Source organism: Delphinapterus leucas, chromosome 14 (genome assembly GCF_059928025.1).
Source record: "Delphinapterus leucas isolate spDelLeu-1000000601 "Yukka" chromosome 14, BTC_Dleu_Yukka2, whole genome shotgun sequence".
Taxonomy (NCBI): Eukaryota; Metazoa; Chordata; class Mammalia; order Artiodactyla; family Monodontidae; genus Delphinapterus; species Delphinapterus leucas.
The window spans coordinates 26,216,156-26,237,488 of record NC_143142.1 but is presented as its reverse complement, the minus strand read 5'-3'; the positions used below and the strand labels follow the sequence as shown (position 1 = coordinate 26,237,488).

General features: G+C 53.0%; 2 protein-coding genes across 10 annotated transcripts in view; one reads left to right on the top strand and one right to left on the bottom strand.

Annotated features, from left to right (window-relative positions):
* Positions 1 to 628: 628 nt before the first annotated feature.
* Positions 629 to 14,974, bottom strand: SNAP29 (synaptosome associated protein 29). 3 transcript variants are annotated; one of them, XM_030764310.2, is made up of 6 exons: positions 14,412 to 14,893; positions 9,396 to 9,592; positions 8,528 to 8,613; positions 6,991 to 7,089; positions 3,563 to 3,766; positions 629 to 1,168 (listed from the first exon to the last, which is right to left on the bottom strand). In XM_030764310.2, the coding sequence occupies exons 1-5, from the start codon at positions 14,844 to 14,846 to the stop codon at positions 3,609 to 3,611; spliced, it is 975 nt and encodes a 324-aa protein (XP_030620170.1). In that variant the 5' UTR covers positions 14,847 to 14,893; the 3' UTR covers positions 629 to 1,168; positions 3,563 to 3,608. The 3 variants fall into 3 exon arrangements, with proteins under 3 accessions (XP_030620170.1, XP_022407074.1, XP_089750950.1); XM_022551366.2 differs by lacking the exon at positions 629 to 1,168 and having other exon boundaries at positions 1,177 to 3,766; positions 14,412 to 14,888; XM_089894824.1 differs by lacking the exons at positions 629 to 1,168; positions 3,563 to 3,766 and adding an exon at positions 3,767 to 3,879 and having other exon boundaries at positions 14,412 to 14,974.
* Positions 14,866 to 21,333, top strand: part of PI4KA (phosphatidylinositol 4-kinase alpha) — a 95,040-nt gene continuing 88,572 nt past the window's right edge. For 4 of the 7 annotated variants that reach the window (XR_002641658.2, XM_030764309.2, XM_022551359.2 and 1 more), the window contains exon 1: positions 15,063 to 15,206. Coding sequence is in view for 4 of the 7 variants with exons in the window: in XM_030764309.2 (XP_030620169.2) it covers positions 15,063 to 15,206 (144 nt within the window). In the remaining 3 variants the exon portion in view is untranslated. Of the gene's footprint in view, positions 15,027 to 15,047; positions 15,207 to 21,333 lie in introns of those variants that run through there. The other 3 variants (XM_089894804.1, XM_022551362.2, XM_022551360.3) reach the window with 3 other exon arrangements.

The following is a 21,333-nucleotide window of genomic DNA, read 5'->3' as shown; positions in this document are numbered from 1 at the left end:
CCGAGGCCTCAGGCCAGAGCTCTGGCTTCTCACTTGCCTTCTTCGGCTCTGCTGGCAGCCCCAGGCAGGAGGCCTGCTCTTGAACTCCAGCCACGAAAGCACCTGGTGACTCCAGGGCTGGAAACCCCACTATTTTAAAAAGTCTATAAAAGGTGTTAATTACTAGGGTCCTTCTGAGTCCCCATCTCAGCTGGGCCTTTGACAGCCCTTCCCTGATGATCCACCTCTACCATCCTCTTTCTCTGTTCCCACCAAGAAGATAAAGGCTGTCAGATGTCAGGTCCCTGCCACCCCCCTCCACATTAATATGTTGAAGCCCTAAACCCCCAGAACCTCAGAACGTGACATTTGGAGACAGGGTCTTTACAGAGGTAATTAACTTAAAGTGAGGTCATTAGGGATGGACACAGGGAAGATGATGTGAAGATACTGTTTGGCCTGTGAGCCTAAAACATCCAATCTCTGGACCTTGAGGGTGTGCCAAGCCCTGAGCTGGACAGCGTTGCAGAGGCACCGGGAAGCAGGACAGATGGATTGACAGGCTTTCAAGAAGCACGAGACGTGGCAGCCAGAACCAAACACCTGAGGACTCAACAAGGAGGGTTCCCCCCCCCGCCACCAGCTCTTTGAAAAGGACCTCACAGGAGGCAAAGTTTGATTAAAAAACAACTCCACATTTTATTTTAAGGAATATGGTCATTTGTTGAGTTGAAGGCATGAAGTACAAGAGCTGCTCTGACACACACTCTGAGCAGAAGCCCCTCCTCCCATGTGCACTTTTAATGACTCGCTCATCGTTTTGTACACATTTCACCCATCAGAGCTGAAGACGCTTAACAACATTGGTAACTTTAAAAATTCTGCAGAAAAGGCCTATGTAGGCAAAGTATAAGATTTTTACTAAATTGCTGTGGTGTACACTTAAAATCACATATTCACAAAAAGAAGTTAAAGAAAGAGAAATTAAAATGCACTTATGTGGGCTTCCCTGGTGGCGCCGTGGTTGAGAGTCCGCCTGCCGATGCAGGGGACGCGGGTTCGTGCCCCGGTCTGGGAGGATCCCACGTGCCGTGGAGCGGCTGGGCCCGTGAGCCATGGCCGCTGAGCCTGTGCATCCGGAGCCTGTGCTCCGCAACGGGAGAGGCCACAACAGTGACAGGCCCGCGTACTGCAAAAAAAAAAAAAAAAAAAAAAAAGCACTTATGTACTTCCATTCTTGCCACCTGAGGTAAATTCAGGTTTCCTTTCCTATATAACGCAAAAAAGACGTCCACGAGGCAACCTGCCACTGTTAACTACAAATCACTACTTTAAAAAGTTCCTCCGAAGGAAAACGTGCTTATTGTTAAGTTAGGAGCACACTTAACATGTAACCAACCTTGAGTTAGAAAAGCCACTTTTTGGAAGGCACAGTTTGTTTCCAGGTTGACCGTAGAATTCCAGATCTGTCTTCTGGACCCCATGTGGCAAGAAGGACAACCCCGGCCGGGTACCCCCATTTCTCCCTGACACGTGCGTCCAGAGGGCAGAGTTTTCCTCTGCTCACAGTCACCACACGCAGGTCCTGGAGGCTCCTCTTGTCCTGCTTTGTTCTCTGAAAGTGTGAGCGGCTCTGCTGTGTGAAGCAGCAGCCACTGGCCCTCAGTGGGTGCGGGAGCAGGTGGGGACCCGGCAGAGATGCTGCCCAGCACGAGGATGAGACAGGCCCTTGGCCCAGGCTTTAGAATGAGGGATCTGAACAAGAACAGAACCAAATATACGGGGAGACATGTGTGAGGGAAACGTTTCTAGAAGAGTGAGGGCAACTCTCCCTCCACAGCTTGGGGTAAAAAAGGGGGTGGTGGTGATCGGCTTCATCAATCCAACAAAAGACACAAAATAAGGTGCTACTTTGCTTCAAATTGGTTAAATCACTAACCCCATTATGTGAGAGGAGGGCTGCAGACAGTGTTTGGCAGTGGCCTTTGTCTGTATTTATTTGAACGGAGAAGCTCAGGTCTAGGCGTGCTGACTAATCTCCATGTGTCTATGCCTGAGGGCAAGGAGCAGGAACAGTTATTATGACACCCATTGAGGAAGGCATCAGGGAGGAAAACCCTGGAACATGCCGGGTGGACGGGCACCCCCAGGCTGCCCTGCATCCTGGTGTCACACTTTGGAGCAGCCTTTTTGCTGGAGGCCCTGTGAACTCGTTCAGTGTAGGCCGGGTGGACATGTAAAATTCTTCCTTTTTCCAGTTACCAGGAGAACAACCATGATGGGCTTGTGATAAGCAGATGTGGGTCTGATTACCTTCCACAGCATCCAAACGCCCTGTGACATTCCCAGTGATGTGGGTCAGACTCGCAGGGCGGTTGGAACATGACAGAAAGATGTGTCTGCCCACAGAGGCTGTCAGTGTTTTTAGGAAAGTCAGGCATTATGGGATGGAACTTTTATATTTGAATTGCTACATAAACGCTGTTGCATTGCTGCTGCCCCTTAAAGACGTTCCTTTGCTTTAAGGGACTTTGTTTATATTCTACTGAACCAAAGTGGTGAAGGTCACCGTGCCGGGGCCAGGTTTCAGGGTGAAAGGCACTGTGATTTTAAGGTTTCCAACCTAATCTGTCTTATTAAAATCAGTCCCTTTCACCATCTTCAAAATATTTTAATTTATTTGCTTTTAAAAAGACCAGGACCTCGTGGCTTCAATTATTTTGTTGGAGGTACCAACGTAAAGAAATTCCTTTAAGTACAGAAATCAATTTTAATTAGTACTTTTAAATGATTCTCTTTTTTTGTAAAATGAAGAGAGAACAAGCTAGGCCAGGTAGAATGATAACATCTGGGCTTTTTTTAAAGCCATATCCTTCTGTGCACAGTCAGTGTCATTAGTGGAGCTCCAGTCCTAAAACTGGGGCCAGAGAATCAAGTGATGGGTCAAGGCATGTTGCCAGCAGCACAGAAGAGTGGGTGGGAATCCTGGATGGGCCAGGGGACCCCAAGGCACCGAGTAAACATGTTTGGATGGGGGGCCTGGTCCAGGTGACCTGAGGGCAGGGAGCTTGGTGGAGCACGTCTGTGTGATGCTCCTCTCTCATGCTCTGCAGGCCTCAGCCAGCTGGCCAGGGAGCCTCCAGCCAGGGCAGAACGTGTTCCTGACCCTGTGCAGGGGCAGCGGGGCTCACCCAGCTCCCTATGTGCTTCCAGGCGTCACAGTGAGTAGGGCTGGTCTGAACCCCCTCCTACTAAAATCAAACGCCCGCCAAGGGGCTCAGAGCATCACAATGTGCTCGTGGGGGTCGGGGGGAGAAGGATGCCCACAAACACGGGTCACATGGCCCTCAGCGCTCTACCTCGCGGAGGCCTGGGGACGAGAAGCACAGCAGACGGAAGCAGAGGCCGGCATGACCACCACTCTGCCCGCACACCTCCAGTCAGTGCCCTCAGAGAAGTGGGGCACATGCTTTCTCTACGACAAAACCTCTTTTGAGACCCACTCTGTTACAACATTTGCAAACACATGTGAAATCACATTCTAAAGTAATAACTGAAATTTCTTGGGCGTTTAAAAGAAGACCTTTCAAATCTTTTCATCACGATGGAGTGGAAATCCGCCTCCGTCTTCAAAGCTGCCGAACTTTCCTCTCTGTGCTCTTGATGTTGACGTCTAACTTGTCCACTTTGGTTGTGAGGCGGTCAAGAATGTCGTCCTGCTCCTCAATCTCTGTCTGCATCCCCAGGGCGATGTCCTTCAGCCGGCCCAGGCCCACGGACAGCTCATCTGTGGGACAGGAGAGCACACATGGGCCTGAGCCAAGTCACAGCATCCGGACCTGCAACCCCAGATGCTCCCCCCATGGGCTCGGCAGCACTGCAGTCACTGACCCCTCTTTCCTGGAAGACAGGCCAGATGCCAGGGCGTTGGTTACATGCTCCAAAACATGTGCAAGTGAAGAGAAAGCAGTAGCGCTTAACAGGAAAGCCACTCCTCCCTGCCACCCACCAGGACACCCACTGTTAGTACACGGTGTTTATTTTAGAAATTCATATAGAGCCACACACCTTTCAGCTGCCTTTGAACCTTACATCCCCAGCTCCCTAAAGCTGGGTCAAGCACAGGTCCAGAGTGGCAAAGAGGAAGATCCCCATTTGGAAACACATCTGAGATACACCTCAGGCTTTTCCAGTCTTTATAATAAGTATTTCCCTTCTTTTAAAAAAGTTGTAAAAATCAATCTCAATTCATTTTTAAGAGAAATAAATTCCAAAAGAACATGGTCAGCCTCGAGTATGTGAAGGGCTTCCTTAGCACAGTGACAAAGAAAGAACTGACCATGAGTGGGGAGGAGACCAGCCAAGGGGCCCGGGGTCCCCTGATGGGGCTGTGCAGACCGCAGAGGGGAGTCGTGACGTGACTGACTCTGTCCAGATGAATATAAAGCCCCTTCCCTGTGTGTGTGTGTGCATGTGTGTGCCCTGAATGTGTGTGTGCATGTGCACAGGGTATGGGGACGGGGTCACACCCAGAGCTGCTTTCTGCCCTTTTACTAGGAAAGAGCTGGGGGAAAACAGAAGAGGTGGTGCTTTGTAAGCCTTTTCACTAAGTTAAAGATAAAACATTAAGTGAAAAAGGTCAAAATACACAAATAGTTGGCAATGGCACCATAAATCTAAGCAGAATCAGATTTTTTAGAAATGGTCTTCCTGGGACTTCCCTAGTGGCGCAGTGGTTAAGAATCCATCTGCCAGGGCTTCCCTGGTGGTGCAGTGGTTGAGTGTCTGCCTGCCGATGCAGGGGACGTGGGTTCGTGTCCCGGTCCGGGAAGATCCCACATGCCGCGGAGTGGCTGGGCCCGTGAGCCATGGCCGCTGAGCCTGCGCGTCCGGAGCCTGTGCTCCGCAACGGGAGAGGCCACAACAGTGAGAGGCCCGCGAACCGCAAAAAAAAAAAAAAGAATCCATCTGCCAATGCAGGGGACACGGGTTAGATTCCTGGTCCAGGAAGATCCCACGTGCCACAGAGCAACTAAGCCCATGTGCCACAACTATTGAGCCCGCGTGCCACAACTACTGAAGCCTGCATGCCTAGAGCCCGTGCTCTGCAACAAGAGAAGCCACCGCAATGAGAAGCCTGTGCACCGCAACAAAGAGTAGCCCCCGGGGCTTCCCTGGTGGCGCAGTGGTTGGGAGTCCGCCTGCTGATGCAGGGGATGCGGGTTCGTGCCCCAGTCCGGGAGGATCCCGTGTGCCGCGGAGCGGCTGGGCCCGTGGGCCATGGCCGCTGGGCCTGCGCGTCTGGAGCCTGTGCTCCACAGCGGGAGGGGCCACAGCGGTGAGAGGCCCGTGTACAGCAAAAAAAAAAAAAAAAAAAAGTAGCCCCCGCTCTCTGCAACTAGAGAAAGCTGGCGTGCAGCAACAAAGACCCAACGCAACAAAAACAACGAAAAGAAAAGAAAAGAAAAGAAAGCCTGTGCCCCTGTGTCCCATGGACACTGACAGCTGTAAGGACACCAGGTCTCAGGGAGCTGCCGGCAGCTGGGACGGCTTGGGACCCACAAGGAGCTGCACTGGGGTGAGAAGCTGGATCAGGGAGGGCCACCTGGCAAGGGACCGCCAGCAGGGCCGGGCGTCCAGGAGGCAGAGGGACCTGCCCGGGGCAGTGGTGTGGCCCCATCAGCAGGGACCATGGACGGCCGTGCTGGGGTCCCCTGCACTGCTCTGTGTCCCGCTCACCCTGCCGACCCAATGCACACCCTCAGCCTCTGGGGTAGGCTGTCCTTGGTCTTCTTCCTGCTGCACTCCCTGCATTCCTGAATCTCGCCCCCTGCAATAGGTCTTCCCTCCAGCAGGCACCAGTGCCAGCCTTTCTTGGTGGGGAAACCTTTGGTGGGGAGGACGGGGGGCCCGCCAGTCCCTGTGTTTCTCTGGAGTCAGGCCTGGCAGATACACCCTCTGCCTGATGCCTTCGGCTCCAGGGCCGAGTCCAGAGGACAAGCAAACAGTGACCTCCGGGGTGCCCCTGGGCTCCAAGGGCAGAGAGCAGTTGAGGTTCAGGGTGGAGAAACAGAAGGAATGACACCAAAGCAGTTGTCACTGCTGGACGGTGGAATTTGGGTGTTGGTTTCCTTAGGGCACTTGCCTAACTTCACAGTTTTCTACAATGAGTTTATGTGCTGAGAAACAAAGGTTAAATGAAGGTTTAATAAAGGATGTGGGTCTGCCTCACGTGTTGTCTGTACCAGTAGCCCGGGCTGCTGGAGTGGGCACTGCCCTGGGAGAGCTGGGGGCCCGCGTCCCCTGGGAGGAGAGAGCAGGGGAAGCATTCCTTTCTGTCTCACCCTCTTTGCCATCCCCTAAGGGGAAGGAGGGTTGGCAAGTGACCTGGGTGGCCATGGGGGAGGTTCACACACAGGGAGCAAAGGTCAGAGGGGGCTGCTGAGGGGCCAACTCCTCCACCCAACTGCAAATAACCCCCTCCTCTCTCCATTCTCGCCTTCTGGGCCCTGGGTGTAAAGTAGGGACAAAACTGAACTTCTCCTGTGTTTCTGGAGACTGGTTAGGGAGACACCAGAGAAGCCAGCAGGTATGTGGTTACAACAGGGCGCCCTGGAGCCCGAGGCCCAGGAAGCAGGGTGCCTGGCCACGCGGCCAAGGTGCTGTTGGCCCCATGTATGCCTGACCTGCTGGGCCGCCTCCCGCGAGCCTTCCAGTTTTGCTCACCTGACCCTGCCCGAGCCCAGGGCACACGGAGGAAGCAGGGTGGCATGGCCGGGTGGTGAGGGAGGTGGGCAGAGCCCAGGCTGCACAGGGTAGTCCCCAGACCCTGACCCTGTCGCTGTCACCTCCCAGACAAGAGGTGGGGACGGAGACAAGCGGGCAGACCCCAGAGAGGGTGAGGGGCTGGGATGTTGCACACGCGCATGTGCGTGTGTGTGTGCAGGGGTGGACAACGGGGGGCCCCGGTGCACACAAGCCGTGGTGCTGGTGGCGGTGCTCTGGTCTTACCGAGGTTGCTGTCAATCCTCTGGTGACAGGTGCGCAGGTGCGGGTTCCTTGGGTAAGCCTCGGAGCTCATGGCAGAATCGGCCCCTCCAGGGATGGAGTCTGAGTTGACAAAGAAACAGCAGGAGGACGGTTAACTGACACACTTGAAATGCTGCTTCACAAAACTCATCTTAATCTGGAAAACGGGTGGAAGGACTAAGGCGGTTGGTTCTGAGGCCACTGAGAGAGGCAGGCGGGGGACAGGGAAGGGGCGGGAGGGAGACGCTTCCTGAGGGCAGCCCCTCGGAGATCAAAGAACCCCAGCCTATGGGTCACCTGGTCAGCCACGGACCCTCGAGCTCAGGAAAGAGATTCATGCACGTAATGGTATGGCAGTTGGAGCAGCCACCACGCAAACCCACACAGGCTCCGGAAAAAGAAACGTTAAATGATGCACATTTGCCCCCAGAAATCTTCTCTGAACCTCAGTTTCCAAATGCACACAGAAAAGCCCTGTCACCCAGGTTATGTCTTCTGGGGACCATCTCTTTCTAGACTTGGGGTCTCTCCTTCAGCATGGCCTACGGAAGCCCCTCAGCACACAGTCTTCTCCCACTTCCTCTGCGGCTTTTGCCTTCCCAGATGAACCTCCTGGCCCTCCTCCGCCAGGCCTCCCCTCGGCTGTGCCCGCAGGCGGCACAGGAAGCATCTGGTTACTTCCAATGTGCCTGGCTCTCTAGGGGTCGACAGAGCCCCCAGGAGGCCTTGATTCCTTTCCAAATGAGGGATGTTTCTGGGCCCATCATTTGATATTAATGGGACGATCTGACACAAAACACCTCCTATCTCACACTCTTTGTCCACACGGCCGCTTCTGCGCCCACTGGGGCTTGGGGGCTACATTAGCCTCCTTCTGTCACTGCAACAAAATACCACAAACCATCCTTTGGTTCTGGAGGTCAGACGTCCAACCTGGGTCTCCCTGGCCTCAGACCCAGGTGTCAGTGGGGTTGGTTCCCCTGGAGGCACTTAGGGAGAATCCGATTCCCGGCCCCTTCCAGCCCCTGGAGGTCAATCCTTAGCAGCGGCCCCTCCTCCACCTGAGAGCCAGCTGCCCGGCACCTTCAAACCTCTCACTCCATCACTCTCTCCTCTGCCTCCTTCCCACTTGCAAAGGACCTTTGCGATTTCACTGGGTCCAACCGGAAAACCCAGGATAATCTCCCCACCTCAAGTCAGCCGATCAACAACTGTACTTCCCTCTGCGACCACGATTCCCCTTTTGCCATGTGACCTGACATATTCCTGGGGCCTGGGGATTAAGCCGTGGATGTCCGGGGGGGTCATATCCTACTCAGCATAGGTGTTTCCCTGCCTGAAGATCTCAGAGCTATACAGGCCAGGCTCCCACTCCCTTATCCCTCCCTCCACGGGGGAGCAGGGCTGAACCTGCCATAACGCACACCCCCTGCTCCCTGAGAGAGGCACTGAGGCCCCCGACGCCCCTACCCAGTGCAAGGTGTCCCCGCAGAACCCGGGTGTGGGCGGGAGCACTGACCTGAGTCATTGAGCTTCCTGAGGTTTGGGTGGCTGGCCTGGTACTGTGCCTCCTGGTCTTTACTTGTACTTATGCCTTCTTTCAACCTTTGGATAAAAGTTACGAGAAGAAGAAAACTTTTAGAAAGGAAAAGCACCTGTGACAATGCAGTCTTTTCTAACAGTGCCCATGTGAGAAAATCAAATGCCTCTTCTGACCAAGATACAAAGCCAAATGAATATTCTAACTGCAATTATGAAAACACTGAATAAGGGGAGCAACCTACATTCTTTGTGTTATGGTAGGTAAGGTGTAGATTTTCTGTAATGTGGTGATATTGTCTTTATAATAAAAGACAGATACAACGATCTAACATATGAGCAACAATCATGTTTTAGCAGAAACTGAATTACTTTACGTTTGAACACATGGCATTTATATGCCAGCCAAAATTGCAGTATGATTTTATTATACCTCTAGCCAAAAATTTTGAGGAAAATAATCTCTGATTTTAAAATGATAATCAATGGGCAACTTGAATTAGATATGGGGAAGCTGGACATGAAAACTTTTTAAAGCAAAAATTCTGTGAAGTGAGTCACATTTATACTGATTAGAGTGAACATTCTCTCTTTCAAATTACGAGGAGCAGTAATTCATGGAGACCCAATTCACGCAGAGTTTGCAGACTGAACAGCAGTCACATCACACAATCAACAGCAGTGGAGAACGCTTCTTGTTTCAAAATGTCTGAAGACAAATCCCTCCCAGTGAGTAACTTTCAGGGTCCTTTGGTCCCTTTAAGGCATGAGAAGTGTCCTGAAAGGCTCGGCCACCCGCACTAAACCCCCCTCTGCTGCTTTGCTCCGGCCAGACGGGCACTGCTCACCTGCTGCTGGGCTGGGGGGCAAGGGTGCCATTCTGCGCAGGTGGGGTCTCTGAGGGTTTGGATCTGAAGTAATTGACGAGCCCTCCGAACACACTCTTGATGCTGTTGATGTGCTTCTGGCTGGTCTTCAGATCCTGCTCCATCTTGTCCACCATCTTCTCTGTGCGCTCCAAGGCCCCTCGCTGGCGCACGAGTTCCTAGGGAGGATGAGACGTGATGGCATTGCACTTTCTGTAGCTCCCCGTCACCCGCAGAGGAAGGCTCTCTGTAAATCCTCAGCCAGCACTTGGGGATGGCGCAGCCCCCACCCTAACCTGAGTCCCGCCCGAGCTCTGGAGGGGAAGGTGCCAGCATTAAGTGTCTTGTCCTGATTGCGATTAAACTCTGGTTTTGAACAACCAGCAGGCAGAGGTCGATCTGGAGTCGATACGCTGAATCTAGAAACTTGAGAGTTACCCCCATCAATGTCGCTCCCCTTCCCAGGGAGCATGACACACATACGCACCAGCAGGGACGCAGGAGCTGGCGGGGAACATGCTTGAATGCGGGGCTCCGTCCCGGCAGGAGTGACAGTGTAGAGTGGTCTTAGGTGGCAAGAGAACCACCAAGGGCAAAGGTTGGTGCCCCTCGCTGCATGTGCAGGCTGCCCGGGCCGCTCACACCGTGTGTTCCCGAGAAAGGCCTTGTCTGGCTCCTTGCCCTCGTATTAGCCTGAAGAGTGACTTTGCTTCCCAGAGTCCTCAGGTCAGCCTGACAGTCTGCACCAGCAATGTGGTTTACAGGGTGGGGGGCCTTGAGCCACACAGTGTGACCTCTGGAGGGGCTGGAGACTCTAGTCAGCCAGGCGGGCAGCCGTGCCTCCTGGATGTCACACGTCACAGTGGGGGGAGTGCAGGCTGCACACACAACTCCACAGAAAGGGGACAACGGGAAGCTGTGCTTGCTCTCCTAGACTCTGCCCACCAGCTTGTCTCCCTTGAGGATTTTAATCTGCATCCTTTTGCTGTAACAAACCACAACCCTGAGTATAACAGCTCTACTAATTCTGAGTCCTTCTAGGGAATCGTTAAACCTGAGGGTGCTCTTGGAGACCCCCACAACACCTCTAAACAGCACTTCTCACTCTCAGAGGCAGAAGGCTGCAGAGCAGACAGCCCCTGGGCTTCCCTAGCACAACTCCTGGTCAGCAAAGCAAGGTCTCCCAGACACCATGGAGGCCACGGGTGGACATTTTAGGAAGGAGCAGCAGACACAGCCAGATGCCACGGCGCTGGTATGGGATGTATGACCTGCCTGGACGGTAAAGACCCTGCCTCACAAGGTGCCTCACAGCTAAGAAGCCAGCAAGTTTGATCCTAGAACTTTTCAACAGTTGAATTCAATCACTGATCCTTTATAAAATCTACTGGGAATTACTTAACCGAGCAGCTGATCGTCTCCCTCCATCAGCTTCTGCTTCAGGATAGGGTTGTGCTAAGAACTCTGGCTGCATCAGAACCAGCCCGGGCTGCCTTGGAGGGGAGGCTCTGGTCAGTACAGGCCCTCACCTGGAGAGGGGACGGATCTGCCCAGAGGATGAGGGCACCACCCCAACTCACGGGGACACCCAGAACAGAGAGCTGCGATGGCCTCCGTTCCCAGGCTGCAGAGGTGTCCGTCCCCATGTGGCCCACCTCTCTGAACTGAAGGCCCAGCAGGGTTTGGCGACTGTCGAGTGCTGGAAAGACTCAATGAGGTGAGGGGGCCCCACACAAGACCGTGTGCAGGATGTGCTGGCCGGGCTGCTGAGAGCATCCTGGCCCGACTCCCTTTCCGCTGATGCTAACCAAGCTGGCCACTCAGGCCCTCATCCAAGGTTTGTTGCTGGACTCCCTGAACTGAGACCCTGGGCCCCACAAAACATCACTGGCGCGTGCTCAGCAGCCAGAGGGGGCAGGCAGTCTCCTTGGCCAGGGTGGTGAAAGGGCACATGAAGACTGCGTCCACGTGGGACACAAACAGGCAAACCATTAGGGGACTGGTCGCAGAAACAGAAGCCATCCACTAGAGGGACCACGACGCAGAAAGAGCATGGGACTTCCCTGGCAGTCCAATGCTTAGGACTCTGCGCTTCCACTGCTGGGCTGGGCTTAATCCCTGGTTGGGAAACTAGGATCCCACAAGCCACTCGGTGTGGCCAAAAAAAAAAAAAGAGCAGCGCATCACGTGTTGCTATGGAATGCCCTCCACCTTGTCAAGCAACGTGCAGTGTGGAATATACAGAACACTTCTGCTTAAGTTAAAATTATAAAAAAAAAGAAAAAGATAAGTATAAGCATTTTTTTGGGTTTTTTTGTGGTACACGGGCCTCTCACCGTTGTGGCCCCTCCCGCTGCGGAGCACAGGCTCTGGATGCACAGGCTCAGCAGCCATGGCTCATGGGCCCAGCTGCTCCGCGGCATGTGGGATCTTCCTGGACCGGGGCACAAACCTGCATCCCCTGCATTGGCAGGCGGACTCTCAACCACTGCGCCACAAGGGAAGCCCTAAGCATGTTTTTATACACAGAATATCTCCACAGGGACACTGCAGGAACAGAAGGTGAGTGGCAGGGGGTAGGGGGGCAGCGGGTGGGAGCAGCCTTCACAGCCTTCTGTATCATCTCAATTTTGAACCCTGTGACTAGATTATCACTTCACAAAAATTATACCTTAGGGAAAGAAAAGAAGAAACAAATCATGCCTGAGAAGTGGAAAAGCCATGTGGCCTACAAGTCTCTATGGTTCTGCACTGTGCTCCCCAGGCCGGCCCACCTCTCCTCTATCCTGTGGGGTCAGGACCTGAGGCGAGAGCCTTCCAGAGAGGTGAACCCTACAGGTTTCTCAGGAGAAGGGCAGCTCTCCTTCACTAGAGGTGACCTGACTAAGTAACTTTCCCGCTGCTGCCACGCTGGGCCTAAAAAAGTCAAGTCCTCAGCGTCTAAAACATGTGTCCTGTTTCGGCACCTCTCAGCTGGGTATGTGACGGGCACCTGTCTAAGTTAGGAGGTTAGTTTAGTGGTGATTGGGGTCTGCTGGGACAGAGCTCACCACCAACCCCCCCCAATCCCCCAGGGGAATGAAAGAGCGATGAAAGGGATTCAAAGACAGTAAGACAACTTGGAGATTATGGGGTAGGGTGGAGACGGGGGTGCTGACCATTCCTGCCTCCCAGGGCCTCCAATAATTGAGAACTGATTCAATCCTGGAAAAATTCCATGTGTAATCGCACTGATGACAGAGCCTGTCACCTGCTCAGTCATGATCATACCGTACCTCTCACAGCAACACCTGGCTTGGCCATGACAAGCCTCACGGCCCGAGGTGCCACTCTGCCTTTGCTCTCATGGTCCCCATTATAGGAAAGAAGGAACTTTGGGGGCAGCATGGGGTTTGTCACCACAATCCTTATGAAACAACGTTATCCTCTGTGTTTTTGGCACTCCTGACCTTCCCTCTGACTGTACTGGGTCCTAAGCTCCTCCTCCAGGCCCTTTCCTGGAAGGCTTCCTGGGCGACACTTTCCTGCTCAGGAGCTGTGGCGTTGGGCCAGTGCCTTTGCGTGACTCTTCTCTTCCTTGGGAAGTCCCTCCTCCTCCTCCTATCTACACCTTAGCCTTAGAAGCCAGATTCCAGGGTATCCTCTGCCACAGTATTCTACTTTCTGTCACTCTGATTTCCTACTTCACCCGTTCTCAGTTGCCAAAGATGTCTTTTTTTTTGGCTGTGCTGCTTGGCATGTGGGATCTTAGTTCCCTGACCAGCGATCGAACCCACGTCCCCTGCATTGGAAGTACAGTCTTAACTACTGGACCACCAGGAAAGTCCCCAAAGATGGCTTTTTAAACCGTTCTTAGTTGGCTTCCTTGGGCCTGGGACCCTTAATCAAGTGACCCCTCCACCTGGGCCCTAAGACCTCAGGCAATCCTCCCAAATTTAAGTCAACATTTTCCATTTAGACTGTAATGTAGGAATCCAGTAGACACAAGCAAAACTTCCTCAATGAGGCTAAAGACAGGCAGGTGGGCCACTGAGGGATCTGGTGATAAGGAGAAGTGGGGAAGGGAGATAACCCAAGGAAGTGGTAACGGGAGAATGATGGGACGGACCTCAAGACTGTCCAAGACTGTAAGTGACCAGGTCAGAGGGAACTTTCCCAGAGAAAAGAATTACGAAGAGACCCAGGGAAGAACATGATGCTTTAGCTTCCAGAACTACAAATGCTTAAATTGAATTATTTTTACGTGATATAGCAATCACAGGTTATTACATTTTAAAAAACTTTCTAAAGAAATGCACAACACAACTGTTTCATTAGTACGCTGAGGCGAGAATGTGGCGCCTAAAAAAGAACAGCTCTTACCCAAGGTCCTACTCTCTGAAACCACCTATGGACGTTAAGAAGAACTGCAGAAGCTAAGCTGGGATGGCAGACTGTCACAGACCGCCCCCGTCTCTCTAGGACATCTTCGTCGGTATCGGGAAGGAAACGTAAGGCCCTAGACTCGACCAGACTCGGGCTCCGGCGCACTCAGCAGTGTCCAGGCAGACAAGACCTTCACTCCCCTCCTAGCGAGGCGGAGGAGCGCTCAGGGCCGGGAAGAACCCAAGGTCCATCTCCTCAGACGCTTGACACCAGCAGGCACAGTCCTCGCTGGGTCACTCCAGGAGGAAGGGCTGAAGCCACGGGCCAGGCTTCTGTCCAGGGAATGTGTAAAAGAAACAGACCCTCCACGTCCCTAACCCGGGGTCTGCTGTCTAGAATCCCTACTTACCTGGACCGAACAGCGTGGAAATGACCCCTGACGAGGCGTAGAAAAACAACAACCCTGTGGACTAAGCTCAGGAGATCGCCAGGGGCAAACTGCCCCTTTCGGGTGTGAAAACGCGCGTCTCTACGTAGCTAACAGATTGTTACCGACCGTCCAGTGACCAAAGTACAAGACCCGTCCTGGCTGACCGGTCGAGCCCCCAGGAGACCCGGCGACCGCGGACTCACCTCGGAGGAGGCGACCCCGATCCTCTCGGACTCGTACATCAGGGACAAGGACCTGCCGGTGCTGGCGGCCGTGGCCTCGGCCCGGCGCAACACCTCCTGCCGCAGGGCCTGCTGCCGGTCGGCGGGAGCGCCGGGCCAGTCCGCGAGGTCGCGGTTGTCCGTCCACGGCGCCGGCCGGACGCCCTCGTCCTCCGCGTCGTCGTCGAACGGGTTGTAGCTTCGGGGATAGGCCGACATGGCGCCAGCGCTCGGCCTGGAGCAGGCGGGAGGAGCCGGGCGCGGCCGAGGCGAGGGGCGCTCTCTCACCACGGGGCAGCTGCAGTATCGCAGAGAACCTACAGAAGCTCCCGTACGCCCGTAGCCGGCGCCGCGCAAACTCCTTCCGCCAGAAGCTTGCGGAGGCCCTGCCTCGGAGCCGACCATCGTGCACCGCATCGGGGGGAGGGGGCCACGCCCGGCGCTCACGACCGCCGCAGGCCGCACGGCTCCCGGCACCCCCCAGCGGTGGATCTGCCCGAGGCCACGCCCCGCTTGCGTCGGCAGCAGAGAGGTCACGTGGCGGGGAGGCCGGATGGAGCCGCGCCTGCGCCGTGAGCTTCGGCGGTCGAGATCTCGGTGAGGGAAGCCGGCGGGCGGTGCCGCGGGAAGGTGATGGCGGCGGCCGCGGCCCGGGGAGGCGGTGGCGGCGGCTCCGGCTCGGGCTCCGGCGCCGGCGCGTCACGGGGTTTTTATTTCAACACGGTCCTGTCGCTGGCCCGCTCCCTGGCCGTGCAGAGACCGGCATCCCTGGAGAAGGTAGCTCGGCGGCTGGGCGCGGGCTGACAGGGGGAGGGGCCCGGGGCGCGGGAGGCGGGGCGGGGGTCTGCGGGAGGCCGAGGGGGTCCCGGCTGCCGGGGGCGCGGGGTGCTCTTGAAGGAGGAGCCGGCGCGGCTAGGTGCCGAGGGCCGGGGAGCTGGCAGGCGGAGGTCTGGGGCCCTGTGGCGGGCAGGGCCGTGAGCTCGGGCGGGCTGAGCCGCGGGGCCGCCTGGTGACACCGCCGGGCGGGGGCGGCGGCAAGGGGCGCGGGCAGAGCCGAGGGCCGGGGTCGAGCCTGGGGTCGGCTCCCCACTCGCCCTGTCTTCTGTTTCTTGACTCTGGGGCGTTGCCGTCCTCGGGGAAGGGGCGCTTTTCCGCGCTTTGCCCTCAGTGGTGAAGGGCGGATGAAGTAGCGTATCTGGAAGCGGTTTCTGAGACGCACATTTGCTGCGCATTGTTTTTCTCTGAGACTAGAGGGGGCATTAGACCGGCTGAGAGAGGGTGTTTGAAGAAAAGAATTCAGGCCCCGGGGGTTCCTTATCTTGGGAGAAAGGCAGCCTCAAGAGTGCCTGGGACGGTGGGAAAAACGCAGCTTTTAGAGTCGGAACGTCCCTGCACCGTCACTGTATGTCGTCTTGGACGTTCCTTCAACCCTCAGAGCTTCTGTGTCCTTATCTGTGAAATGAAGTGGTTCTTGAGCATTAAATGAGTTCAGGCAGAAAGTGCCTGGCTCAGAGTAGGTGGACAGTAAAGGGCAGCTTTCCTCCCCCACCAGGGCGTGATGATGAGTGAGCACGAAGGGATGGGATTATTCTTCCCTGCAGCTTCCTGGTGGATGGAAAGAACGTTGTCTGACAGCAGAAGAGCGCTTGGGAGTGGTTTTATGGCTCTGGTGAGGGAGGTGAAGCTAAAAGGCTGTTGCACACACCTTGGCAGAGTGACCTTGTCCTTCCTTGGCTTTGTAGGTTCTCAGACTTGTACAGTGAGCAGGTCTTGGGAGACTGATGCCAGCCTGACTTCTAGTTAAAGGAGGAGTACAATAGAATGGAAAGACTATGGGTTGTAGCCATAAGATCACCTGAATTTAAATCCTGTGTCATTCACTTGCATTCGTGTGAGTCTGGGCAGGTCAGTTCGCCAGTCTGATCCTCTGCTTTCCCCTGCAAAATACAAGGGCCATACTTGATACAAGTATTGCGAAGATTGACAGAATGACATGAATAAAGGGAGGCAGGTGGGTGCCTAATGAACGATCACTGTTATTGCATGAGCCTGAGTGATGGACGACAGTGCTGCTTTATGGAATCAAATCCATGCCAGCTAGTCAGCACATTCTCTTCTTAGGAGAAGGACCAAAAGTTGTATCAGAAGTTTGCTTGCTGGACTTGGAGAAGAGGGTGCAGGGAACTGGATGATCTTGAAGAGGGTCCTGCGGCTCTAGGAGTGGCAGCACCCTTCCTCACTCAGTAACTGAAAAATGCACCTTCAGCTCAACTCGCCTTCTTCAGTCTTCTTCACTAGTCACAAGAACATTCTGTAACTGCAGCATAGTTTTGTATCTTATGGTAATGCTTGGGTAGTCAAGATTACACAATGTTTTACAATGAATTAATGCAGCTTTTAGGTTGGGCTCCCTAATACCATTCAGTTTCATCGGCTCATTTACAAACCATAGCAGGAAAGAGTTAACAGAGCCCGGGCTGCTGTTTTTTTAAAAATTAAAACTAGGCGGGCTTCCCTGGTGGCACAGTGGTTGAGAGTCCGCCTGCTGATGCCGGGGACACGGGTTCGTGCCCCTGTCAGGGAAGATCCCACATGCCGTGGAGCAGCTAGGCCCATGAGCCATGGCCGCCGAGCCTGCGCGTCTGGAGCCTGTGCTCCGCAACGGGAGAGGCCACAACAGTGAGAGGCCTGCGTACCACAAAAGAAACAAAACAAAACAAAAAACTAGGCTATTATTGCCAGTGTCTTTCTTTCTTTTTTTTAATTAATTAATTTATTTATTTATTTATTTTTGGCTGCGTAGGGTCTTCGTTGGTGCGTGCAGGCTTTCTCTGGTTGTGGCAAGCGGGGGCTACTCTGTTGCAGTGCACTGGCTTCTCATTGCGGTGGCTTCTCGTTGTGGAGCATGGGCTCTAGGCGCATGGGCTTCAGTAGTTCTGGCATGTGGGCTCAGTAGTTGTGGCGCACGGGCTCTAGAGCACAGGCTCAGGAGTTGTGGCGCATGGGCTTAGTTGCTGCACGGCATGTGGGATCTTCCTGGACCAGGGATCAAACCCGTGTCCTCTGCATTGACAGGTGGATTCTTAACCACTGTGCCACCAGGGAAGTCCCCGGGGCTGCTGTCTTCAAAAGGGCTTGCTCGCGAGGTTGGCCCTTGGCTGGCATTGGGAACTTTGTGCTTGAACCGTTCCTTCCATTCTCTAACTGATCAGGATGGTTCACTGTGTCTGACTCTGTGTAAGCAGCATGGTTTATGGTGAGCACCTGCTTTCCTTCTGGGAATCTGGAATTTTGATGGTTGCTAGGCAGGCAGTGCCTAAATGACCAGCCCCCAGTAAAAATCTTGGCACAGACATCACTCTCGTGTTAGGCACAGACATCACTCTCGTGTTACTGCATTGCTTGCTGCTGTAAGGGGTGTGTGCTTGGGGTGCACCCTCACGGGAGGGAGAGACAAGAGGAAGCCCTTGCACAGCTTTCTCCAGACTCTCTACCTGTGTCTGTTTCTCTGGCTTGGATCCTTTCACTGTAATGAAATTTATCTGCAAGGACGACTATGTATGTGTGTGTGGTCCTGAGGACCCAAAGCTACTTCTTTCTCAAGAGGAGCTTTCTGTAGGTGGCTGATTGCATCGGAAATATGTGAATTCCTCTTGTCCTCATCTACGATTTTGAGACTTGATTATACTTGGGATCACTGTTACTATTTAGTCCTGTACTGTATGTCTGCTTGCTGCACTCCCCTACTTTAAAACAGTTGATGAGAAGCCCTTAGCATTCCTAAGGGAAAGATTCTTGAGGTTCTTAAGAGTAAAAGAGTTTCTGAGTACCCACCTGGGATAAGAAAGCTGGAGACTTAAGCAGGGAGATGAGTGTTGAAACCCCCCACCCATTTCTTTGTTTTCATTTCTCTTTCTCCTCCTTTTTTCCAGAGAAGACAGAGGACTGAGTGGGGCCTGATGCAGATAGGGTTGACCCAAGGAAGGCTGTTTTCTGAACTAGACCTGACACCTCAGCTCAGACATGGGAGCTCAGGCAGCCTGACATGCTTTCAGTGGCACTGGGATGCATTAATGACACAACTTACCCTATCTTTGTCCCTCGGCATGCCACAGTGGGGTTGACTTACTCCATTCACCCACCCTAACCCCAGGCCGTGAAGCCAAGCCTATCACTACTGAGTGCATTTTACTTGTCCTTAATTCCTTAATTTTTCTCTTTCATCCAGAAAACATTTATTGAGCACCTATTGTTAATTGGTATGCATTAGGCCAGGTAAATAAGAAACTCCTAATTTGATTGCTTAGGTGACCAGCAACAAGTCAATTTTGCTGCAAGTCCCCCACGTGCTCTTGTGCCCCATGTCTGGTGACCAGACTCCTGCTGTGTTCAGGTAGCCAGACCCAAGGGCCCTGGGCATCTATTCTAGGATCCTTATCTGAGCTTTGACCTCTTCCTGTTAGGCTGCCTCTAAGACTGGAGTCCCAGCCCTGAGGCCCACCCCTGGGATTGCAGCCCACCTCTGAGGACACCCGCCATGAGGCCCACTCAGGCCTCAGCCCTCTCCCTCTGGGGGAAAGAGAGGAGAAAAATTGAGAAGAGAGAGAGTCCTGCCTACACTGAATCCATCTCTGATTTCCATCTGCCTGCCCATCTTTTGCTCTACTTTCCTAGATCTTGCCTGTCTTGAGAATGTTGCTGAGCCGCCCCTGCTGAGCCTCCTCCTGGCTCTGCCTGGTCATACTCCTCTGTACCCTGGAAGTCAGGGGACCTGTTCCTGCCTCTTCTCGCCTGGCCTGTGCCGTACTAACGGACCCTGAGCCCAGGATGTGGAGAGTTCTAGGCAGAGCTGCAAAGCAGGCAGCATTCTGTGCCCTCCTGCTCCTCTTCCCACCCTCAAGAGGCTTTGATCAGACTCCTTCCCCATTTCTGAAAATACTCTCTCTTATTCAGTTAGGGTGCCAGAACCTTGAGGTGTTTAGCTAACTATTGACCTGATGTTTAAAGGGCACTGCGGCGTTAGGGACAGGCTGGACCCTCCCTGGTGGACAGGTGTGCTTTAGGAGACGCGCTGGGTAACTCTTATAAGTAACTGGAGGAATATGTGGCCAGGTGCTTAGGACAGTGAGCTTTCTGGAGTTCATGTTTATCCAGTCTGTCCTTTAGAGTAGTCTGCTGTGGAGTGAAAATCCTGGTATTGGCATTTTTTCAGCATCACGAAGCTGAAAATTTCCCATCCTGCTCCCATTCCTTTGTGACGCCATGTTAAAAAACAAAACAAAACAAAACAAAAACACGGAGAGGAGAGAGAATAAGCTTCGGCAGAGGATATTCATGTTGCTAGAACCAGTGTTATTAAATCAACTCTAAAATATTTTAGGAAGAAATTGGAAGAAGAAAAATATCTTACCTGTAATCAAGCCACATTAACTGTATTAGTTTTCTGGGGCTGCTGTAACAAAGGGCCACCGTGGCTTAAACAACAGAAATGAATTTTCGCACAATTCTGAGGCTGGAAGGCCTTGATGAAGGTGTCAGCAGGGCAGGTTTCTCTACAAGCCTCTCTCTTTGGCATCTAGATGGCCGTCTTCTCCCCGTGTCTTCACATGGTCTCCCTCTGTGTCTGTCTGTGTCCTAATCTCCTCTTCTTAGAAGGACACCAGTCAGATTGGTAGGACTGGCCCTCCCTCATCACCTGATTTTAACTTAATTACCTCTTTCATGACCCTATGTCCAAATACAGTCACATTCTGAGGTACCTAGGCATTAGGACTTCAATATATGAATTTGATGGAGGACACGATTCAGCCCATGACATTAACCCATCAGCACTGTCATTTCTTAAAGCTCTTTTTTAGTTTTTAACCATATATAGCTGTGTTCACTTTATTGCTTTTTGCAAAAGTAGCCCATATTTATTATTTTGATAGTGGCATGTCATTTTTTGCATTGACAGACCATACTTAAGCATTTCTCTGTTTAGACTTTCTAGTTTTTCCATGTAAAACAGCATGTTTGTACACTTAGCATGTTGTCTTCTTCTGAATTACATCCTTGTGTTAAGTCACTGATGGGTCTTGATGTTTACTGCCCACCTGTTTCCAGAGGATTGTACTTAGTTGTGATAGCATCAGCAAGACACCTTGTGCATGTCTTCACAAGGTTGGATTTTGCTGTATTTTTTCCTGGCAACTCAGTCAGCCTAAAAGGGTACCTTATTCTTTTGAGCCCAAGATAATGATATTGACTGTGGTTGGCTATTTATATTGTGAATTAAGCAAACAGCTCCCAAGGCAGAATTGCTAGGATCGTGTGATGTTGCCGTGTTTTTGTTTTCCGTTATGTGGAAACTTGAATGTTCTGTGTTCTCTTCATGCTTGCAGTCCTGCTGCTTGAGCACTGACTCCTGGTTGTGACCACTCTGGGATTGCTAGGTGTGCACACAATCCTGACCTTCAACTAACTTACAAATTAGTAGCAGCAGTATTAGGTGCAGGGCTGGCCAGTGTCTGTCCAGAAAGGAGCTGGTGGTGAACTGTGTAGCTTTTCAATAAAAATACCCTGGGAGGATATTTAGCTGTTTTGTACTTTGCTGGGGTGGGAGTGGGAGGTGCAGATAATTTCTAATTTGGGCCCCAAACCTTTTCTCCATGGCTCTTAATAGGTTTGTGAAGAATGTAATAGAAGGTAAAAAAGTGAAAAGTGCTCCGAGAAAGCAAAAATATTGGGAGGTTACCCTGAGTTGAGATTTTAAATAGGGATGGCTTAGAAGCCATGAGGATGGGCATTTGCAAGTACTAAGCGCATTGGCGAGGGAGGGTCATTTCAGATGGAGAGAACAGAGGGCACAGCACAGAGGAGCATGAGAAACAGCAGGTGATAGTGTTTGGCGGAACAGGATGTG

What these genes read in the sequence shown, in the direction of transcription:
- SNAP29 (XM_030764310.2), bottom strand. Translation starts at nt 14,846, where the DNA reads ATGCGGTGCACGATGGTCGGCTCCGAGGCAGGGCCTCCGCAAGCTTCT. An exon ending in TCGGGGTCGCCTCCTCCGAG is followed by an intron (nt 9,593 to 14,411) that starts GTGAGTCCGCGG and finishes CATCCTCCCTAG; the next exon opens with GAACTCGTGCGCCAGCGAGG. An exon ending in GAGGATTGACAGCAACCTCG is followed by an intron (nt 3,767 to 6,990) that starts GTAAGACCAGAG and finishes CCTGTCCCACAG; the next exon opens with ATGAGCTGTCCGTGGGCCTG.